The following is a 21,229-nucleotide window of genomic DNA, read 5'->3' as shown; positions in this document are numbered from 1 at the left end:
CAGTGGGCTGGCTACTAGTCAGTATGATATCTGCCTATATATTTTTATATTTCCCCCTATCCTTCATAGAAGTCATATACATTCTAATTAAGGGGTCTATAGCATTGTTTTTAAATGCAATGAGAAATAGTATTTTAGCATGGTCAACATAGACATTTATAGATGACACAATAGAAATGGTCAATGAGGAAGTTCTACCACATGACTTTCATAAATAAATATCAAGCAGGAAAACAGATCCCACTCAAATCAATTGACGCGCCTTGATCTCCTCTGAAGTCATCATCAGGTGCAACGGAGTTTTACAAGGTAAAACGTTTCTCCGCTTTCAGTCGAGGCAGATAGGCTATTTCAAGTTCATAATGTAGTTAGCTAGACTCGTTTAATTAAGAATTTTGTTTTAACTTGACCTTATTGAAAGCATTTTCATAAAGCATTCGTTTTACTTTCGTTTTTAATATGTCAGTGCAACATTATTTGCTTATAACCATTCATGTATTTATGTTTTCTTCCTTCTGTGAAATTGTCGAATTCCTCTTTTCATTACAACCTTTTTTGTAACTTTTGTACAACATCAACATTAATTAGTTGTACAGTTTCATAAACTAAGTTATTTCTACTGATAGCCTAGTGGCAAACCTACAGAGATACTTATTTAACTAAAAAAATAAGTCTACCAAACGACACAATTTGCTTAATTGTTATGAAATTATATAATTTGACCCGTTTTTGGCCTTTCTTTTTAGCAGTAGAGATGAGTTAACACCGGTACGTACGATAGCCTAATCTTGAACACTGAAGCTTCCTATTGAATAGGCCATAAACATTTTTCTATATACAACGTTTTTGTAGAATCTGAGTGATGGGAGTTATTTATTTGATCAGTGTTAAAGATTCTTGATCAACAGTTTGTTTGCGCAACAGTTTCAATACCCGTTTATGGTTGGTCTTGTGACAAGCTGACTCATTGTGTATAGGCTACAGTAGTTCCCGTCGCAGTAAACTTATTTGCGCAACTTAAACTTAATTGAGTCACACACTATTTCTTCCTTATTTGGATACACAATGAAACAGTACAATATAATTGCCTCCTGGTTGAATAATACTTGTCTATTTTCTGTGCAGGCATGATGTTGTGGAGCCTGCTGCTCGCTGCACTATGTGGCATTGCAGTTGCCCTGTTTGACCCAATGCTGGAGCAGCACTGGCAGATGTGGAAGAAGACACATGGCAAGAACTACCAGACTGAGGTGAGATGAACCAGGCTAGGATAAGGCCAAGCTGCTACTATAGTGGCATTTAGACAGGTTCTGTTTGCTGTATAGGTTGAAAGTACCACCACCTTTCCCACATACTTTAAAAAAACATTTTTTTTAACCTTTATTTAACTTGTCAAGTCAGTTAGGAGCAAATACAAATACTTATACTTTCAATGACAGCCCAGAAACAGTAGGTTAACTGCCTTGTTCAGGGGTAGAATGACAGATTTTGACCTTGTCAGCTCCGGGATTCAATCTTACAACCTTTCGGTTACTAGTCCAACGCTCTAACCACTAGGCTACCTGCCACCCCATTTCTTACATCTAACTAGCTAACACTGAATGAATTGTGATTCAACCTGTGTGGTTTACATATTTGAAAGTGTATTGTTTTACAAGTCGTTGACTGAGATTTTTCTACCCCTGTGTATGTGGATACTGTGTAGGTTGAGGAGCTGGGCCGAAGGGAGGTCTGGGAGAGGAATCTTCAGCTGATCAACCTCCACAACCTGGAGGCGTCCATGGACATGCACACCTATGACCTGGGCATGAATCACATGGGGGACATGGTGAGGGCCTCAGGTCACTGACAATGCCAAGGGCCAGTTTGGAACTCTGATATCTGAAATTGTAGGTAAACTTAGTACCTACCTTGGCCTGATTCCATAAAAGTTTGATAGTGCGTGTATGGAATATGATTCCAAAAAAGGCATGCAGAATATGGTATGCTTTCAGTAGGTATTGCAGTCAGGCCTGGTTTACGTGAAGGAAGAGTCAAACATTTAGATTTTGACCTACATGACTATTTATTTTGTTGAGTTCCTTTGTCATTTTTTTCTGGTGTTTGATTTTCTTGGCCAATAGGTGTTGAAATGTTGCTAAACTGGTTTCCTGAAGACAAGACAGTGCGTGCATTCATTCCTAATCTTAGTGATTAATGAGCCTGACTGCAAATATACTTCCTTATGCCTCTAGTATGTATAACAAGTGGGTGTACCCTTTCATGAGTATGCATCTGATTTGTTTTCTGTAAATACACAAGTAAAAGTATCATCACATTGCACTATGTGCCTTTAAATCTATTTGTGGTCCTGTTTCAATGTGTATCTTCCTCCAGTTGATGTAGCCTTGGGTTCATGGGATGGATTTATTATTCTGATTACAGTAAGTGCTCTTTAAATGCTCAGTCTGGTCAACGAGTTGCCTCTTGTCAACCATTTTCAGACCCAGGAAGAGATTGCCCAGTCTTTTGCCTCATTGCGTGTTCCTGCTGACCTCAAGAGGGAGCCCTCTGCATTTGTAGGATCCTCCGGTGCCCCTGTACCTGATACCTTTGACTGGAGAGAGAAGGGCTACGTCACTGAAGTCAAAATGCAGGTAATGACGAACAGCTGCGGTCAGTGCGGTTTGTGTCTGCTCCTTTATGTACTGACATGTATGTGTAACTGATAGATGCACACACACACACACACACACACACACACACACACACACACACACACTGCATGTTAATGTTTTTAAATATACCGTACCAGTCAAAAGTTTGGACACACCTACTCATTCAAGGTTTTCTTTATTTTTACTATTTTCTCATTTGTAAAATAGTATTGAAGACATCAAAACTATGAAATAACACATATCTAATCATGTAGTAACCAGAAAAGTGTTACTTTTTAGATTCTTCAAGGTAGCCAGCCTTTGCCTTGATGACAGCTTTCCACACTCTTGGCATTCTCTCAACCAGCTTCACCTGGAATGCTTTTCCAACATTCTTGAAGGAGTTCCCACATATGCTGAGCACTTGTTGGCTGCTTTTTCTTCACTGTGGTCCAATTCATCCCAAACCATCTCAATTGGGTTGAGGTTGGGTGATTGTGGAGGCCAGGTCATCTGATGCAGCACTCCATCGCTCTCTAATGTCCATTGCTCGTGTTTCTTGGCCCAAGCAAGTCTCTTCTTCTTGTTGGTGACCTTTAGTAGTGGTTTCTTTGCAGCAATTTGATTACGAAGGCCTGATTCACACAGTCTGTTGAGATGTGTCTCTTACTTGAACTCTGTGAAGCATTTATTTGGGCTGCAATTTCTGAGGCTGGTAACTAATAAACTTATCCTCTGCAGCAGAGGTATCTCTGGGTCTTCCTTTCCTGTGGCGGTCCTCATGAGAGCCAGTTTCATCATAGCGCTTGATGGTTTTTGCGACTGCACTTGAAGAAACTTGAAAAGTTCTTGACATTTTCCGTATTGACTGACCTTCATGTTTTAAAGTAATGATGGGCTGTCATTTCTCTTTGCTTATTTGAGCTGTTCTTGCCATGACATGGACATGGTATTTTACCAAATATGGCTATCTTCTGTATGTCACTACTATTGTACCTTGTCACAACACAACTGATTGGCTCAAACGCATTAAGAAGGAAATAAATTCCACCTGTTAATTGAAATGCATTCCAGGTAACAACCTCATGAAGCTGGTTGAGAGAATGCCAAGAGTGTGCAAAGCTGTCATCAAGGCGAAGGGTGGCTACTTTGAAGAATCTCAAATATAAAATATATTTAGATTTGTTTAACACTTTTTGGGTTACTATATGATTCCATATGTGTTATTTCATAGTTTTTATGTCTTCACTATTATTCTACAATATAGAAAACAGTAAAAATAAAGAAAAACCCTGGAATGAGGAGCTGTGTCCAAACTTTTGACTGGTAAATTGTAAGGTCTTTCGTCTGTGTTGGACAGCAGTAAGACTAGCTGTCGTCATTGGCGTCGGCTAATGGGGATCCTAATAAATATATCAAATAACATTTGTGTACATGTGTACTGTTGTATGTATGTCATAAATTGTATGTATTATCTTTTTTAACTACTGGTAAATATCCTTGGGATTAATTAAAGTTGTTGTTACAGGATAATAACTGATATCCGGATGTTAAAACACAGAGCTGTCTCTTTTCAGGTCTTACTTCCTCTGTTTGTCTACTGTAGGCCTCTTCCTTGTTCTCAGTTGTTGAATGAGTTCCTTTTTTGTGAGGTAGTCGTTGGCCTAAGTGCTAGGGTGTGCAAGTTTAAAACCACTGAATGACAAGCACTGCACTTCTACATAACATGAACATTTCAGTTACACTTTATTGTTCCAGTAAAATATTTCTGTATTACATAGTAAAATAATTACTTTTGGGGTACTGTGAGAACTGAATCAAGCACCACTAGGCACTATTTGACACCAAGTTGTGAAATATATTGCACTTTTTCCTTTTTATTATATTGCACGTTTCAGCAAATATTGCTACCACATAATTTCTTGTAGATGTAATAATAATGAAACAGTACTGTAAAATAAGGTAATACTAATAGGACTCTGAAATGAACTTTATCCAGGTATTAGATGGGGATTGCTTCTGTCTCATCCATAGGGCTCCTGTGGCTCCTGCTGGGCATTCAGCGCTGTCGGGGCCCTGGAGGGCCAGCTGATGAAGACCACAGGTAAACTGACAGACATCAGCTCCCAGAACCTGGTGGACTGCTCCTCCAAATACGGCAACAAGGGCTGCAATGGTGGCTTCATGAGCCAGGCCTTCCAGTATGTCATCGACAACCAGGGCATTGACTCTGACCAATCCTACCCTTACAAGGGAGTGGTGAGTATAAACTAATATTAACAGTATTAACAGTGTGTAGCTGGGGTCAGTTGCCCTTGGTAAGTAATTGCAGTAACTAGCTGGTTGTAGCTTATTTCCCACGCCACATTAGCCTTGTGCAGCAGTATCTGACCCCTTTGTTGTCTTGTCTCCCCTGTTAGCAACAACAGTGCAGCTACAACCCTGCTCAGCGTGCTGCAAACTGTTCCAGGTACAGCTTTCTACCTGAGGGGGATGAGGGGGTACTGAAAGAAGCCCTGGCCACCATCGGACCCATCTCTGTTGCCATTGACGCCACCCGACCTCTTTTTACCTTCTACCGCAGTGGTACGGAAAAACTTAATTTCAACTTCTTGGGTCATTTTTTTTACATTTTAAGGACAGTATGGTCTTGACATTGGTCATGTATATCTAAATCTGAAACAATGTGGCTTTTATTGTGTAATTGTCCACTTTATGGTCAACTGCTGGGCTTTGACTTGTGGAGAAATGCGTATATATTGAGGATTGACTTGTCATTGTCCAACCCATGTATCATTGTAGGAGTTTACAATGATCCAACTTGCACAAAGAAGATAAACCATGCGGTCCTTGCTGTGGGATACGGTACCCTGGGCGGGCAGGATTACTGGCTGGTGAAGAACAGGTACGGGGATTTAGAACTTCACTCAGAGTTTCCATCTTCAAAGCTCCATCTGCTCTTCTGTTGTTCTGTATCTAGATATTTAGTCAAACAGGGCTACTGTTCAGAGCTGAGATGAAAAGATCCTCCAAGTGGACTTAGTATCCAACTTGATTCCCCTTTTCAAACCTCCACCTGCTCCTTTGTTTTATTCCGACAAACAGGACCATGGTGAAGGGCGGAAAGAGAAAGTAAAACTCAAATGAGGCTTTAGACAAATGAACCTTGGTAGTTTGGGAGTTAATGCTATTGTTTATTGTGGGGTATTCAACCGGGGGTCTGCGGCCCCTTAGCGGTACTGCAGGGGGTCCGCCAAAATAATCTCTTTAATATAATTTCCCCCCTAATGTTTTTATGAATATCTCTAGCAACAACAGAATAAACAACATACCTACTGTAGAAAAGAGGAGAATATTTTATTTCTACACTGAACAAAAATATAAACGCAACATGCAACAATTTAAAAGGTTTTTACTGAGTTACAATTCATATAAGGAGATCAGTCAATTTAAATAAATTCCTTAGGCCCTGGTCTATGATTTTCACATGACTAGGAATGCAAATATGCATCTGTTGGTCACAGCTACCTTAAAATAAAGGTAGGGGTGTGGAAACCAGTCTGTATCTGGTATGACCACAATTCCTCTTGTATTTTTGTTCAATGTAATAATGTCAACTTTATCTCTTAACTCCTAATATTGAGCAAATTACACTAATTGGAGCCAATTACACTCACTGGAGTATCGAACATAGGCTTTGAAAAAGCGCCCACGAATAGGCTACCAGTACGGCAAGTGCCGCTGGCTGGTGGTTAGCTGACTAAACTCAACTCCATGGTGGAGGTTTCTGATAAACACCACCAACGGAGTTGGGCAGAGAACAGGCTTTGGGGAATTTAAGCTCTGACTACATCTGTAAACTCTGACTACATTTAAGCTCTGACTACGTCTATTTGCCCAAGGTCAATACTTCAAACATTTAAATTATGAAACGCTTACCTTGTACCTACCTATGTTTGTCCTCTGTAGTTGCATGTCTTTCTTTGTTTGATGAAATCCATATTTTATTCGATAAATGTTAATCAAATACAAATACTGACTGTTTTCTCGAAGATGGCAATTTAGCGCGAATGCGCATGTGCCAGTTGAATCTCAGATGAAGTAGGCCTAGGTCTCCAAATGCTCATTTCCAATCCAATTGCACAATCTAGGCCAACATCATTGGAGATTCAATTGGCACATGCGCATTCAAGCTGAGTTGCCATCTTTGAGAAACAGAAACGAGCAAACAGTCGGTGGTTGTATTTGATTAACATTCATTGAAAAAGGAAGTCACAGAGGACGAACATCGGTACAAGGTAAGCGTTTCATAATTAACTTTTTTTGAAGTATTGATCTTGAGCGAATCAATGTAGTTGGAGCTGAATTTCACAAAGCCTGGCCTCTGCTCAACTCTGTTGGTGGAGTTTATCAGAAACTTCCTTTACCATGGAGTTGAGTTTAGTCAGCTAGCTGCTGGTAAACTTTCTTGACTTGGACATACATGGCTGGCTAACCTTTGTTTAACCAGCTAAATAGCTGCTCTTAGCAAAAATGTGTTTAGAGTTACCTTTCTAGCTAATAGGCAATGTTAGAGTTTACATTTCCTCTTACAATTATAATGTGGGGAGGTCAAAATACAGAAAAAGTATCTACCAAATCTATTCCATTATGATTCACCTGATGATAAGACAAGACAGGTGATTTATTTTGTTGCTAACGTATGATGGGAGTCCCTGGGTCGCCGGTTTGCCTGGGAGGGGGTCCCTGGGTTGCTAGTTGGCCTGGGAGGGGGTCCCTGGGCAAGGAAAGCTTGAAGACCCCTGGTTTATTGAGTATTGATGTTCATTGGAAATATGTTTCAATCTTCCTCACCCTCTGTCTAGCTGGAGCTTATCGTGGGGAGACCAGGGATATATACGGATGTCACGCAACAAGGACAACCAGTGTGGCATCGCCTTGTACGGGTGCTACCCTGTCATGTAACTCCTGCCAATCAAAGTGGCCTAACTGGAAAAGCTGAGCCCTTTTATTAATTTAATGTAATTCGTTTTTACTTCCTACATTGTTTTAGTATTGTTTTTACCATTTCACTGTCTGTCACTTTCTGTCTATATAGACAGTACTTCTTTAGAAGTGTTTTTACAAATCATGTATAAGGCAAAATGATCTACATTATCACTGTAGCTAGCATCATGGGGGTGTACTTGTACATCAAGCTGCCTCACGCTACAGAAACAGGAGATAGGCTCCTGCTCCTATGAGCCGTTCTGGCTCGCACATGCCAAGGCGCGTGCAAGGGTACTTACTTACTTAAATCAAAGTATATTTTGTCATCAAATAAATATAACTTTTAAAGAACTGATTTGAATTGAATTAATACTTCTACCTCTAAGCTGCAGTGACTGTAAATTGCAATGTGTGTTTATTTCCATTTCCTCAGTCACAGCGTATGTAGACCTACATCCTGTGTGTTGCCATGCAGCGTGAACGAAGTCAGCAGACCAACAAACTAAATTGGGTTACAAATGAGTCATTTTAATTTTTTGGTGCAACATCACAACAAACAGTTTCACATGAGGTATTCAAAGGGATTCTCTTTAGTTGTTGTTACAAAATGTCCCACCATGATTGACATGTAAAGTGTTGTGTTTTAAGCCTTTGGTTGGTTAGCCACATTCATTAGTTAGTCTAACACATGGATGAGAATGGCACGATAAGTATGGTGGGTGAGTCCTAGTTCAGGAACCCATGTCAAATACAATATTTCCCTCAATTTGGCCTCGTTAAAGCTTTTGAATGGAGTCATTTATTCCTGCTTCCAACAGTGGGATCAAACAGTATTTCAAATACACTAACATATTGGAATAGGAATAATGGTTTTACAAATGTGAAAAAATAGCTTTAGTCTCCTCTTGACCTTTTGTTTTTGGTTGAACTCTTGATTCTTGGGCTTTCATAAATGTTACAGTAAGTCACATGATTCTAGTTTGGTACAAGGAGTAGGCAACGTTGATTACAGCAAGATTCTCCTTGCTTGGATTGTCACCTACTTTTTTGGTCTTGAAAATGATTATATACAAATTATTGGTAAATATGACTTCTGTAGTGCAGTGGACTACGCTTTGGCTGGATGGGGCTTGGTTGCTCCTGTAACAGATTGATTCCAGCACATTTGGTTTTGAAAAAGCATGAGACAGATGGACAGACAGATGGACAGACAGATAGACAGACACCCTGAAAGGATGGAATCTTTGGTTAAGAAACTTCTTTGCCACACAACATCTCACACAGTTGAGGTAGATGGGTAAGTATTAATGTACACAGGGGGACAAAGGGAACACTGGGGTTACGGAGTCAAAATACTTCCTCTACAGTCACAACTTCATGTCAATCTCTCAGTTCCAACTTCAAATGCTGAACCTAAAAATACTGTGTTACTTAACACATCTCACTGGACTTCACTATCTTTGGATTTCTGGTGTATTAATTAAGATGGAATGATAACCCCACTTATAGTACAAAAACAATATCAGAGGGTGTCCATGCATATTCAGCTATACTTTAGTATATAATGTACCTGTGTTTTTAGTCCTCGCCTAAGACATCCTTTAATCTAGAGAGACATTTCTTTAAACTCCACTAGGGGGTGCAACAGGCGTAAACTGATGACAGACCACCTGCAATACTCTATCAACTCTCCATACAAAGGGGAGTTCTCTCCTCAGTTAAGACAGAGCAGACAATGACTGAGAATTCTCTCCCCATTTGAGGCCAGACTCTATTCTAAAATATGGGCAGTGTAAAAAAAATAAAGGTGTCATGGGGACCTATCCTATTGTCTTTGATAGAACACCATATGACAAGCTAGAAAAAAAGGAACATCAAAACTGGTAGGGGTTTTCATGTTCCCTGCACCAGACTGGCTCCCTCCCCTTGGTCCCAGCATGCTTACAATTGTTGCTCATTAAACTTTAATTCTACTCTATTGTGCCCTTCCACCCCCTCTCCCAAAACATTGCACCCTGTTCAGGGGTGATTCAGCCACCTCTCTGATCTCCCCGCCCCCTTTGAATGCCCCTAAGCCCACGGGTCTGGCCAGGAGCGGACCCTTAAACCAGATACGCAGAGAGATGGATAAAAAAGGCTCCCTTTGAAGTCTGCAAAAGTCGATGGCCTCTTTCATGACCGCCCGTCTTTCAAGTGCACGCTGTGAAGGGGCCCCGACAACACGCCCCTCCCAAGGTTAAAGACAGGAGAAGCGCACGTTAGCTGGTGGACAAGCTATCCCTCCCCACTACCCACCAAAGCAAAAACGAGAAAATGCTAGAGGAGCCTGTGGAACTGAGAAGACTGGCAGAAGGGATGAGTCTGGAGGATGGTGAAATCACATTGAGCAGGACATAGACAGGAGTGTGTGTGCTGCAGCAAGGGGAGTCACTGCTATGCAAACCCCAGGAAGATGCACAGCATGCATGTTTCCATGGGGTCTCAAAGGATTCACACTTAAGAGCCTGAAATGCTCCGTAAGTGCATCCCTGCACTCTCCAGACACTCTGCTGAATGATGTTTGAACACAATTTTACAAGCAACCTGTGAACCTATGAGATGTCACATTACCACAACATTCAAACAAGCTTAGCCTTGGCATAAGACCTGACCACAGAGACATTTGCCAATAGTAAAGAAACTATCCCCATTATTCTACAAAACAAAGGCCTTAAAGAGAGAGTTACGTAACATCACTGGGAGTCGGGGGAGAGGAAAGGGGTTTAGGCCATACATTCAGGGAGGACAATCTTAATCTTTGGTATTACGATGGGATTCTACAACTAAAAGTGCCCATCAGAAAAAAAAGTAAGTTTCACACGGACATACAAAGCATTATTAAATAAATACTTACAGTATATAGATAGCATAAATAAATAACCAAATAAATAGAGAGAAAACAAAAGAAAAACAATAAATACAGAAATGCAGTAATAAATACATTGATCAGTTCAGCAATGGCATTTTCAATTCTTGCTCCAATGAAACTGGTTATAAAGAGGCATGTTAAAACCGTTCCTTGAGGAACTAAAATGACCTTGGTGTACGTAGCAGGACTGGAACAACAACTCATACTTCCATTGGATTTCTATAAATAGAGCAATGTGCTTGAAATCTGTACAAAAGGGCTGAAAGAATCTCATTCCTCCATTTTCTAGGCATCTGTAAAAAAAGATTTGCAATGTAGCCGAGGTTTGTTCAGTTGTGTTTTGAAACATGAGTGGAAAAAAATACTACACTATTACTATACATTGTGTTACAAGTACTTCTTTCCTTTGCGTCCGTCGTGTTCAAAGTGTTTTGGTTGAGTCAAAATGGCTACAGAGCTTTTGTTTGGTAGGTCAGTCAATGTCTTAAAGCTGGAGGGTTGCATCAAAAAGTCTCTGACTTGGCATCCCTTGAAATTCTGCCCTTGTTTACAGATTCTGTCCCGATTTTAAAGTGAGACACACCAAGGTTGCTCCTTGAAAACTGTGATTTATTCAAGCTGGAACCGTTGTCAAGAAGTGTAAAAGACAAGTCAAGGTTCTCATGACAGGTAATGATTGAAAACGGAGAATCGTAGAGAGAGAAATAACCTCCTGATCATCCAAAGAGTTCTGCAGTCCTGCGAACCATGTTATATGGGAACACATGCCTCATTCTTTAGAAAACGTGATGGAGCTATGATTTTGTCACAATCCCCGTGTTATTCTCTGTGACCTTCGTCTTGATTCCTTAGAGAAACAAAGGACATAAGAAGATGGAGATCTGTCGATGTAAAGGGTGGTGAAAATTTGAATAAGGGGTGTTATGCAATGCAGCGGTGCGTCTTGATTTCTGTTTCTAGTAAGGGAGATGAAATTAGCCCTAAGGGCAAACAAAAGTATGGCTCCTCCTGATTATTAATAGCCTCATAACCATATTATTCCTTGTGCCATTTTTTTTGTATTTTTTTTTTTACTTTTCATCTTTAACTCTGGATTGTTGGAAAAGGACCCGTAAGTAAGCATTTCAATGTTTGTCTACACCTGTTGTTAACAAAGCATGTGGCAAATGGAATTTTATTTGATTTCATAACCTACCATATTAAAATTGAATGTGGTGAAATTATAGAAATCAAGGATGCTCACTGTTACCCTCTTAAAATTCAAATAAACTATTCACCCATGACCATTCAAATTATAGGAACTTGTCTCATACAAGTTCACATATTATTCTGGGTATCACCGCTTCAATATCAAGGAGTGATCAACTTTGGTCTGAAATGCTGTGTGATAATTCTTCATAAAAAACGAAACTACGCCAACTCCATCACTCCCTCTGATAATGAGGAGTACATTATTACGCCTGATCTCTACCTAGACCAGTCTATGTGCCCTCTGCTGCCACGACGCCCACCCAGCCCACCTCTATCCCATCAGGCCGTGCTGCAGGACACCGCGGAGGAGGACACGCTGGAGCCCGAGGAGCCTGTGGAGGAGGGGCGGCCCTCTTCCGCCCACTTGTTGACGTTGCGGCGCCGGGCGTTCATGAAGAAGTTGCTGACGGTGGAGAGCTCCAGGCCCAGCTGCTGGGAGATGGTGACCTGGAGGTCCTTGGCTGGCCGGTGGTTCTCCCGGAAGATGGCCAATAGGGTACGCCTCTGGAGGTCCGTGAACACCAGCCTGGTGCGCTTGGGGCCCTGGTTGCGCTCCAGTTTACTCTGCTCCTGCTCCTTCCGCTTGCAAGCTGTAGGCAGAAGAAGTAGAAAAATGGGTTAGCTAAAACAGACTGGCTAGCTAACTAGGACAAATGGATTAGCTGAGAGAAAGTGGATTTGTTGAAGGAAAACAGATTAGCTAAGCAAGTTTGATTCGCTAAAAGAGATGAATCAGCAACTTGTTCCACTGCACAGTTGGTAAAATAAACCTAATCCACCAGAAATCAAGACATTAGGCTGTCACACTATTACATGCAAGTAGGCCACTCAACTTGGATAAATGCTGACTAGACAACTAGACTAGGCCTAAAAATATTTATTGTCATGGACATTACCACCCACCAGCAAAAAAAACATAAAGTAGGCTACAGATAAATAACAAATTAACAAGTTCTTCTAGGCACGCATTTCATTTTTTACTGAATAGGTCTATATTGACATTTTAGTCATTTAGCAGACACTCTTATCCAGATTAGTTAGTGCATTCATCTTCAGATAGCTAGGTGGGACAACCACATATCTCACTCATAGTAAGTACATTTTTCCTCAATAAAATAGCTATCAGCAAAGTCAGTGCTAGTAGGGGGGGAAAAAGTAAAGTGCAAGTGTTAGTTAACGAAAGGCAAATGCAGTGTACACGTCACTGGGCTAGGCTACTCTGTTTTCTGTTGGCATGTGCAGACCTGTGACAGGTCAGTGCGTCTGTGTGACACCAGACCTGTGTGTGGTGGGAAAATTAGGCTAACACAGAGCATGTGCATGAGCAAGCGGGGAGTTTTCAGAATTAGCCTACGCTAGACTAGAGCATGAAATAAAATGTAAATGTTACCTCCTGCACAACAACATTGGCTACTTCAATCGGCCGGCCTGCAGTTCTGGCTTATGTTGTTGTTATTATTGACTATCAAAGTTCGGTTTAATAATTAGTGTTACAGCTTTACCTAAACATTTTCACACATTTACTGGTAAGACTCGGCTACAATTTAGCCTCGCTTTCATTTGGAATTTCAGTTGGACTAAATTCCAAGTCGTTGTTTTCCCTTTACAGTTATCCAGGAGAGAGGACGGAGATGTAGCGGGGGCAGAGGCTTCCATTCTACAGGAATAACAGACGTTTTCTAAGGCAAAAAAGAGAAGCCAACTTGAGGTCAGTAAAATTTGCCATGCCAACCAAATGGCATCCAAATGTAGACTATAAGTAGCCTGCAAGCTATTTTTGCAGTAAGGTCCCTAAAGGCTTTTTGCATTAGGATGGTAAATGACTTATGTGCAAGTCTGTGCATCATTCACAGGAGAGTGAAAAGTGTTTATGCTCCATAGGCTATTCACACACAATTGCAGTCCAGGATCATAGTATACTGCAGCCAGTGCAGTCCTCGTAAGGAAAAAGAACATCATGTCTCTGAGAGAAAATTCTGTCATTTGAAATGACCCACTTAGAATGTTATATTGTTCAATGTTTACATGTAGCCTAATCATAGTGTTGAGAGAAAACGGTATAGGCTATGGGCTGTGTCTGCAGTGCATCCATATGAGGATTAGACAATACAAGGTATATGGGCTACTCTGCCCACAACTAAACATTTGACCACATATACAAGTAGGCCTACAATAGATACTGTATGTACTGGAAACACTACACCCACTGTTGACTTTGTAAATGAAGACAGCCCCCCCCCTTCCTTCTTCCTCCTTTTCCCTCCTCTTCCCCTCTGACATGTCTTAGTGGACACTCCAACATCATTCGTTTCTCATAAAAGTAATTTACATGAGGCGGAGAGAGTAAGTGATAATCACTTTAGGGAGAACTCATTTATTTTCTATTAAATAGGTTACGTCAGAGAGGATTGAAAAAAGCAGAGTCTGCACTGCTCTGAGTGTTCAGAAGTCCTATGTGGACTAAAACATATTTGGGTGACTCCTGTAATTACCTAAATGCACACTTTTAAGACCTCAATCAGCAGTGTGTGGTTGTATTTCTTTTTTGCTGATGGTGAAGGTCTTTTTAAAGCGTAAGCAGTGACACACCACATACACACAGCCAGGCTGCCCCCAGTCTCCAAGAAAGGCGCTGAGATGTTCAATAGATAGATTGGCTTACTGTATATCTCCCCATTGAAAATCATCTCAGACACTGAGGGTTGATCGGCCTGATATTTGCTGTAAACCCACAGTAGTGCAAATGATAAACGGCAACTCAAAGACAGCTGATAAATATTTTATCATTAGGACATTTATTAGCAGTGCCATCGTAACAACGACATTTCAAATTTACTAGCCTATAGCTGAGGTCTAGTTTAGCAAATGTGAATGTTGTGCCTTAATACATTGTGCTGTAATTCCCACTGCATATTTACTCTGAATCCTTATCTGAAGGAAATGTTAGACTCTGGGATGTCTAACCTCTTGTCAACTTGAGATTACAGGGCCTGTTACCTTTTAGGCATCTACAGCTCATTTACATTTCTGAGAGTTATCGAACCATGTCTCATTAAAATCTGAACGGCCTGAAATTTCTGAAGCATGTCAATATTACCACAACTAAAATAAATATACGAAGACTGCAGCTATAGAACCCATACTGTCCTGTGCTCAGAAACGCATGGTAATGAAAGCAATGACATGAAAGTAGTGGTTAGCTTGCTTGTACTGTGGAATTATGGGTTGTTGGAGGAGTCAGGGTGTCCTACACCTCCTTTTTTCCTCTGCCCCTCCATCCTATCCTTTTCTCCCTCCCTCGCTGGCGATCATAACGCCAACCATTAAGTAAATGCTTCCGTATGCTGTAATCATGTGTAAAAGGCTTGCAATTACCATCCTATAAATCCCTGGCACTGGGGCTACTCCTGGAGACATAAATATTCCCCTATAGGCTTCTTATGATCGTGGGAACAGCCCCTGATCATGATGTATGCCCTTGTCTCGTGTTGCTGAAACGTGATCGAAAGCCCTTTCCCTACCCCCGGCGTCTGAACCTCCACCCCCTCCTAGCCAACCCCCTCCCTGTCTCCCCCCTCCAGCCCCAGCCCACCACCTGCTGATTTCTTGGGCCAGGGGCTGATAGAAATTATTGATTAAATCTGTGCAGCTCAGACTCCTCGACCCATAGAGGCTAGTTAACCCCTTCAGCGCCAGAATGGGGAGCTGCAACAACCCAATAAAAACAACATTGTTTGTTTGGGAGACTGGGCTGTTAAAACCATACTGGAATTTTACTCATTTTTGATATGCAAATGTTTCCCTGGTGACCTTTGAGCTAGGATAACTGAACTGAATATAGTAGCGTACATACAGTGGATTGGCTTCATGGCTTTCATTACTGGGGGATGGCGAAGCCACTGGACCTGAGACATAAACCGCATTGACCTTTCTTATTCATTTAGACCTTCAGTCAAGGGCTTCAGCCATCATCTTTAAAGTTAGGTTCCCTGATCCCTCGCGACTTAAAGTGCAAGCACCACTGCGTGGTCTTTAGCTGCACCCTGCCTTCTTCTCTGACTAAAGCCTGATTGCCTCCTCCACAGCCTGAGGTTTGCCTGAAGATGCATCTAATATACAGTGGAGTAATCCAGAGAGCATAACCACTAAACAGGAGAAAGTAAAATGACCTTCTCCATGTAAGCGCTTCAGAATGTCTCCACATAAAGAGAAATATTAAAAGACGATGACATTACAGAATCAGGTCCACCATTTATCCTAAAGCTTTGCGTAATAAAACATGGAGAGCTGGCTGAGACACTGACATGCTGGTGGGTATTTAAAGGGAGTGCTGCATTAAGGTAGATCATCTTAAAACTTGAGGCGTGAAGCAAAGAACACTTGAGCTATCTTCAGACTAGGGAGCACAGGGCACTGTGCATTCTAATTCCTGTCTCGATCTGCCGATGCGGTCGAGGTATGTGTGGGCATGGCGTGCTGCTCTTTCCCATGGAAATCAATAGAGGCTTGTAATTAAACAAAAGGGGGTTGGCCGGGAAGGGAAAAACAACCCCCTCAGAAAATAGGTTATGTAGAAAAGTGCAGAGCTGTCCAAATTGTGCCTTTGCCAATAACTAAATATGCAAGTTTAGACTGTGTGGGGGAGAAGCATTGTCAAATGTTAGTACGCTTGCAATACATCCCCCATGTAAGCTCCTTCATTGTTTATGACTAGGATTGATCTGCTCCTTGAATTTTGAGCAGTGAGTTGTGAAAAAAAAATCTATGACCGTTGAGGTAAAATAACAAGAATACTGCAAGATAATCCAAATTGTTTTGTCATCTATGATAAAAAAAGGTGGTGTTTTTTCAAAATGCAAAAAATGCTAATGTTTACAGATGGCACAACACCTCAGCGGCAGGGGAAAACGTTTCCTTCCTTTTACTATAACACTGCTTCAAGTAAAGATGGGACGCATTGAATATATACTGTAGACAACAAAGCTGTCACATAACAGAAACTCTGCAAATCTAAACAAGATAATTCATCACTTGTAACTGGGCTGAGTGTGATTAGTGTAAAATGTTGTCAAACTGAGGATGTACACGTGTGTTCAGAGAGCTAAACAATCAAAGATCAATAATTGTGAGAGGATTGCAAGAGTGCACAATCATTACTTATGTGCCCTATTGTGCTTTTGGGCTTAATCAGTTGGGCTGCTGACAGATAGCGAAAAGCTGTGATCAACTGTGCTTGCGTGCACAGCTCACAGACCCTTGCCGACATATGCACACTCCTCTCAGCCCATATCATATTACTGTGTTCACTTGGATCTCTTTCTGTGCTTCGTGTATCAGATGGGTTCTCAGTCCCTATGGAGTGACAACACTGTAACACTGCACTGTATATTGTGCTATCTTCTTCAGTGCATATCCCTAAAGAATATGAGATGTCAACCAACAAATCATGTACTGCCTTTTAAAAATACATTTTTTTTTTCTTAATGTTGTTTTATCTTGTACTCCCATTTCACCAATATTAATTTTATTTTTCCTAGATATGGGGATTTCATATGAAGTGTGGGTGAAAACACAAGTGTATCTTTCCACAACAGAAACAACATTTCCAAACTATCTCCCCAACTCTTAACGTCAGGCATGCACAAACAAATTGTATTTTATGGCGGTTTTATGTCGGTTTCACCAACAATAATCCTTGTAATTATGATCTCCATGGTTCATTTATGAAGGAAAAATGTCCATTCTAATTGTTTAACTAGATCACAATAAATTGTGTACATTGTGTACCCTGCTCCTTGAATGCTCTGTAACCGCACAAACTATGGACCTATCATTCAAATATATCCTTTAGGAACATAGGAAAGGCACAACTCGTTTTTCATTCCTCTGAGCAGCATACAGATCTTGTTGGATTTTTTGTGAAAAACATGGAGAGAAAGACAGATGTGGAGAGAAATGGAAAGAGATCTTACCCTCCAGCCGCAGTGAGGCCATCCTTTGAAACTCGGGCTCCTGCAGCCAGCGGGACATCCTCTTGAAGGTCTCGCGGCCAGACTTGAGCTTGCCCCAGGGCTTGGGGTTTCTCAGGAGGTCAGACAGAGTGCCCTGTGACCTACACAGCACCCTCTCTGCAAAGATGGCCTGGGGGATGCTGTACCTCTTCAGCTCAGTGATGATCCTCTGGGCCACGTCCCTGGTGTCGATCTCCTCTCCAGCCCCTCCACCTCCACCGCCCTGGGAGCTGGGCAGCATGCCCTCACTGCTGGGCGAAGAGGACGAGGAGTGGGGGAGCTCGCTGGCCTTTGAGGACTGTTGGCTGGGGTGGTGGTGTTGGTAGTGCTGGCTGTAGATGTGAGGATGGTGGCTGGGCGCGTGTTGGTGAGCCTCCATCTTGTTCAGCTGATGGCTGACCGACGAGTCACCGCCCAGCCCTGGAGGGGACATCTCCCTGCCGAAGTCTGCCGTCCTGCAGAAGATGTTGCCCCCGTGGACCTCGTAACCACTTGGAAGCATCTGGCCACCATTGCCGTTGGGGCTATTTCCCAGTGTCCCGTAACCATGCATGGGTGTCCCCAAGCCAGAGCCTGTAGACGGTTGCGAAAGGCTCTGTGTCATCCCCAGATCTTTGCCGTAAGGGTTGTAGAAGTTGCCACCCAGGCCTCTGTCCTCACGCATGAGAGTAAAGCTCCCAATGACATTGCTGACCGGCAGGCAGGGATGGTGGTGGTGATGGTGGTGGTGAAATTTGTCATCGAAAGGCTGCAGGGGGGTTAGTGTGGTGTACGTGCTGCCACAGCTAGATGGAGCATCTCCTCCATAGCCCAGCGCTGACATGGAGTGGTCGAAACCTGGAGGTCGGTGCTCAGGCTCCAGGGACATGGAGTGCCCCCCAAGGGAGGGCCTGGGGAAAGCAGCTGAAAGGTCCCGTGAATGCAGCATTGCTCTGCCATCCTGACTATGGAGCTCAGAGTGGATTTGGACAGACATCTCCCCTAGGCTTCCATCCATTTTGAATTTAGTGAATTTACCTTTTTTTCTATCTTGATGGTGTTGTTTCAGTAGCCTAGTTGTTGTTTAACTGTGGCCTAACAGTCTGGATGGCCCTTCTCCTGTTGCACAATACTATGGATTTATTGATTTCTGAATGGATTGATTTATGTGCTTCTATACTGTCCAATTAATTATCTGATAACAACTTAAGTAGTCTCTTTAAACTCCTTCAAACTCCAGGAAATCAAGTGTGAAGCAGCTTCAGTAAGATTAACTATCACATTATTTGGATTTGTGATACAACACTCTTCTCATCCTTTCTTTGGGGCTCAACTGTGTTCCACCGCAGAATTGTCGCTCTTTTGCCTGCGGGAGATCAAATGTTTACTCGTCTGTATTTTAGTTATAGCCTGCTCATGCAATAGTGACGTCTAGGCTATTGTAGACTATAATCACAGTCACAAGTATTTCAAACATTAAGAGTAATTTTTCATTCCTACGAGAGCCGATCAATGCATGTGTAACACAAAAAAACATCGCGATGTCTTCACAGGCAAATCCACTCTTACAAATCACATTATTGCCTCTCAAGCAAAGTTCTAAATACTCGATGAGCGCGCACACGATTCTTTGGACATTAACGTGCGTCATGCTTGCATATTTCTCAACACAATTCGGACAACGAATGGTGGTTATATGTTCTATTTAGGAAATGTCTGAGCATTTAAGTTGTTTTGAGATATAACGACACCAAAAATAAACAGATATGTGGCCTCTTAATTGTATTATTCCTACCTTATTCTGTTATATGAGCGCATCCGCGTCTGTTGTCGGTCCTCTGCATCTCTCCGATTGTGTCGCTTGTCTCTTGTCTTCCAGCCTGTCCGCTCAGATTCACACAATTGGTCAGATGCACGGAGGGATGCCACATACAATAAAACAAGAGGCCGAACAATTGGCGGTTAGGTATACGTCCTTTCCCTGTCCTTTGGTCTTTTTTTAAGTCAAACGTCCATATGTAGCCTTGCTCTTCTCTACCTAGCAGCTCTCCTCTTTTTCTTTCATTATCTCGTGAGATTTTCCTCCTCCTCTTCCCTCAGCCTGCTACTTCATCGATTTCAGCCCCACCAACTCTTTCGCTTCTCTTCCACCCCCCCGCTCACACTTGCTCCTTTCAGTAGGCTACGTCACAGTCTTAAAAATCTGACAGATGTGCAATGAAATTCCAACTCCAATTAACCCTTTCGCTTCGGCCAACGTCTCCAGGGAGGGGGCAGGGTTTTACCAACTAGGTGAAGACGAACCCTTTCTCACAACCCCAAAGTTAAGCCTTTTTATCTAATAGCATGCAGAGTTTATGAATTATGCGAACATCCTGGCCATGGCTCAGCTATTTAATTCACCTGTTCCTGGACTTCAACGGTTAGGCTACTGTAGCTCACTGAGATAACCTACAGTGTTGTGCTTTTGTGTCCATCCATGCTACACAAACCTATTATTATCTTTAGCCTGATGCCGGCCTGCAGATTTAACTGTAAACAATAGTTTTTTGTCCATATTTTCCTTTTTCATTATTATTACTAGTAGTAGTAGTAGTAGTAGTAGTAGTAGTAGTAGTAGTAGTAGTAGTAGTAGTAGTAGTAGTAGTAGTAGTAGTAATAGTAGTAGTAGTAGTAGTAGTGGTGGTTGTATTCTTATTATTGTGTGATTATTATAATATTACCCTGTTACTATTATTATTAGGCACAGTGGTCTATTAATAATAACAAATGTTATTAGTCATGAATATGCAATTATAAGAATCGCATTACTGTCTTATTGACTATTGAACAACTATTTATATTGACTACATGGTGTAGACTCTCACCACCCATTTTGGAATACTTAAATCTGCATCTCTCCATAGGGCTCATCTGAATTATATTATAATGTCCTGCTTTAAAGCTTCTTTTTTTAAATCTTATTTTGGAGATTTGAGGGAAATGTAAATCCAACCACTTACGCATAAACGTTGTCAAGTGACACGCTTGTAACTGATTCATTTAGGGAACCTCTTAATCAGCACTCAAACCACGATTGAGCTGGCCCATTGACACCAGATTGCGCACTTCAGTCTGTAGTTCTAAACAAAATTAATGAGGCCATTCGTTTAAATGCGACCTTTTTACATAAGATACTTGACCTATAGAAGATTGGCTTTTCATTTAACACAGCACATATTTGGTGAGTCCACTGTGTGTGTGTGTGTGTGTGTGTGTGTGTGTGTGTGTGTGTGTGTGTGTGTGTGTGTGTGTGTGTGTGTGTGTGTGTGTGTGTGTGTGTGTGTGTGTGTGTGTGTGTGTGTGTGTGTGTGTGTGTGTGTGTGTGTGTGATAGAGAGCTAGATAGATAGAGAGATTTGGGAGTTGAGAGAAGGAGATGTGGTTGATACTAGGCATACTAATCATATCTAACTG

General features: G+C 41.7%; 2 protein-coding genes across 2 annotated transcripts; one reads left to right on the top strand and one right to left on the bottom strand.

The window, feature by feature from the left end:
- Window positions 1–202: 202 nt before the first annotated feature.
- On the top strand, window positions 203–7,980 carry LOC115176789 (cathepsin S). The gene is made up of 8 exons (XM_029737080.1): window positions 203–309; window positions 1,126–1,250; window positions 1,706–1,828; window positions 2,484–2,636; window positions 4,671–4,895; window positions 5,057–5,222; window positions 5,439–5,541; window positions 7,502–7,980. Exons 2-8 carry the CDS (start codon window positions 1,128–1,130, stop codon window positions 7,599–7,601), a joined length of 993 nt encoding a protein of 330 aa, XP_029592940.1. The 5' UTR covers window positions 203–309; window positions 1,126–1,127; the 3' UTR covers window positions 7,602–7,980.
- Window positions 7,981–10,591: 2,611 nt separating this feature from the next.
- On the bottom strand, window positions 10,592–20,115 carry LOC115176786 (hepatocyte nuclear factor 6-like). The gene is made up of 3 exons (XM_029737077.1): window positions 19,570–20,115; window positions 17,757–19,140; window positions 10,592–12,374 (listed from the first exon to the last, which is right to left on the bottom strand). Exons 2-3 carry the CDS (start codon window positions 18,790–18,792, stop codon window positions 12,064–12,066), a joined length of 1,347 nt encoding a protein of 448 aa, XP_029592937.1. The 5' UTR covers window positions 18,793–19,140; window positions 19,570–20,115; the 3' UTR covers window positions 10,592–12,063.
- Between the last annotated feature and the right edge of the window lie 1,114 nt (window positions 20,116–21,229).

This window comes from Salmo trutta, chromosome 37 (assembly GCF_901001165.1).
Source record: "Salmo trutta chromosome 37, fSalTru1.1, whole genome shotgun sequence".
NCBI classification, from domain to species: Eukaryota; Metazoa; Chordata; class Actinopteri; order Salmoniformes; family Salmonidae; genus Salmo; species Salmo trutta.
The sequence above is the reverse complement of the archived record's forward strand: the minus strand, read 5'-3'. Positions and strand labels throughout refer to the sequence as shown.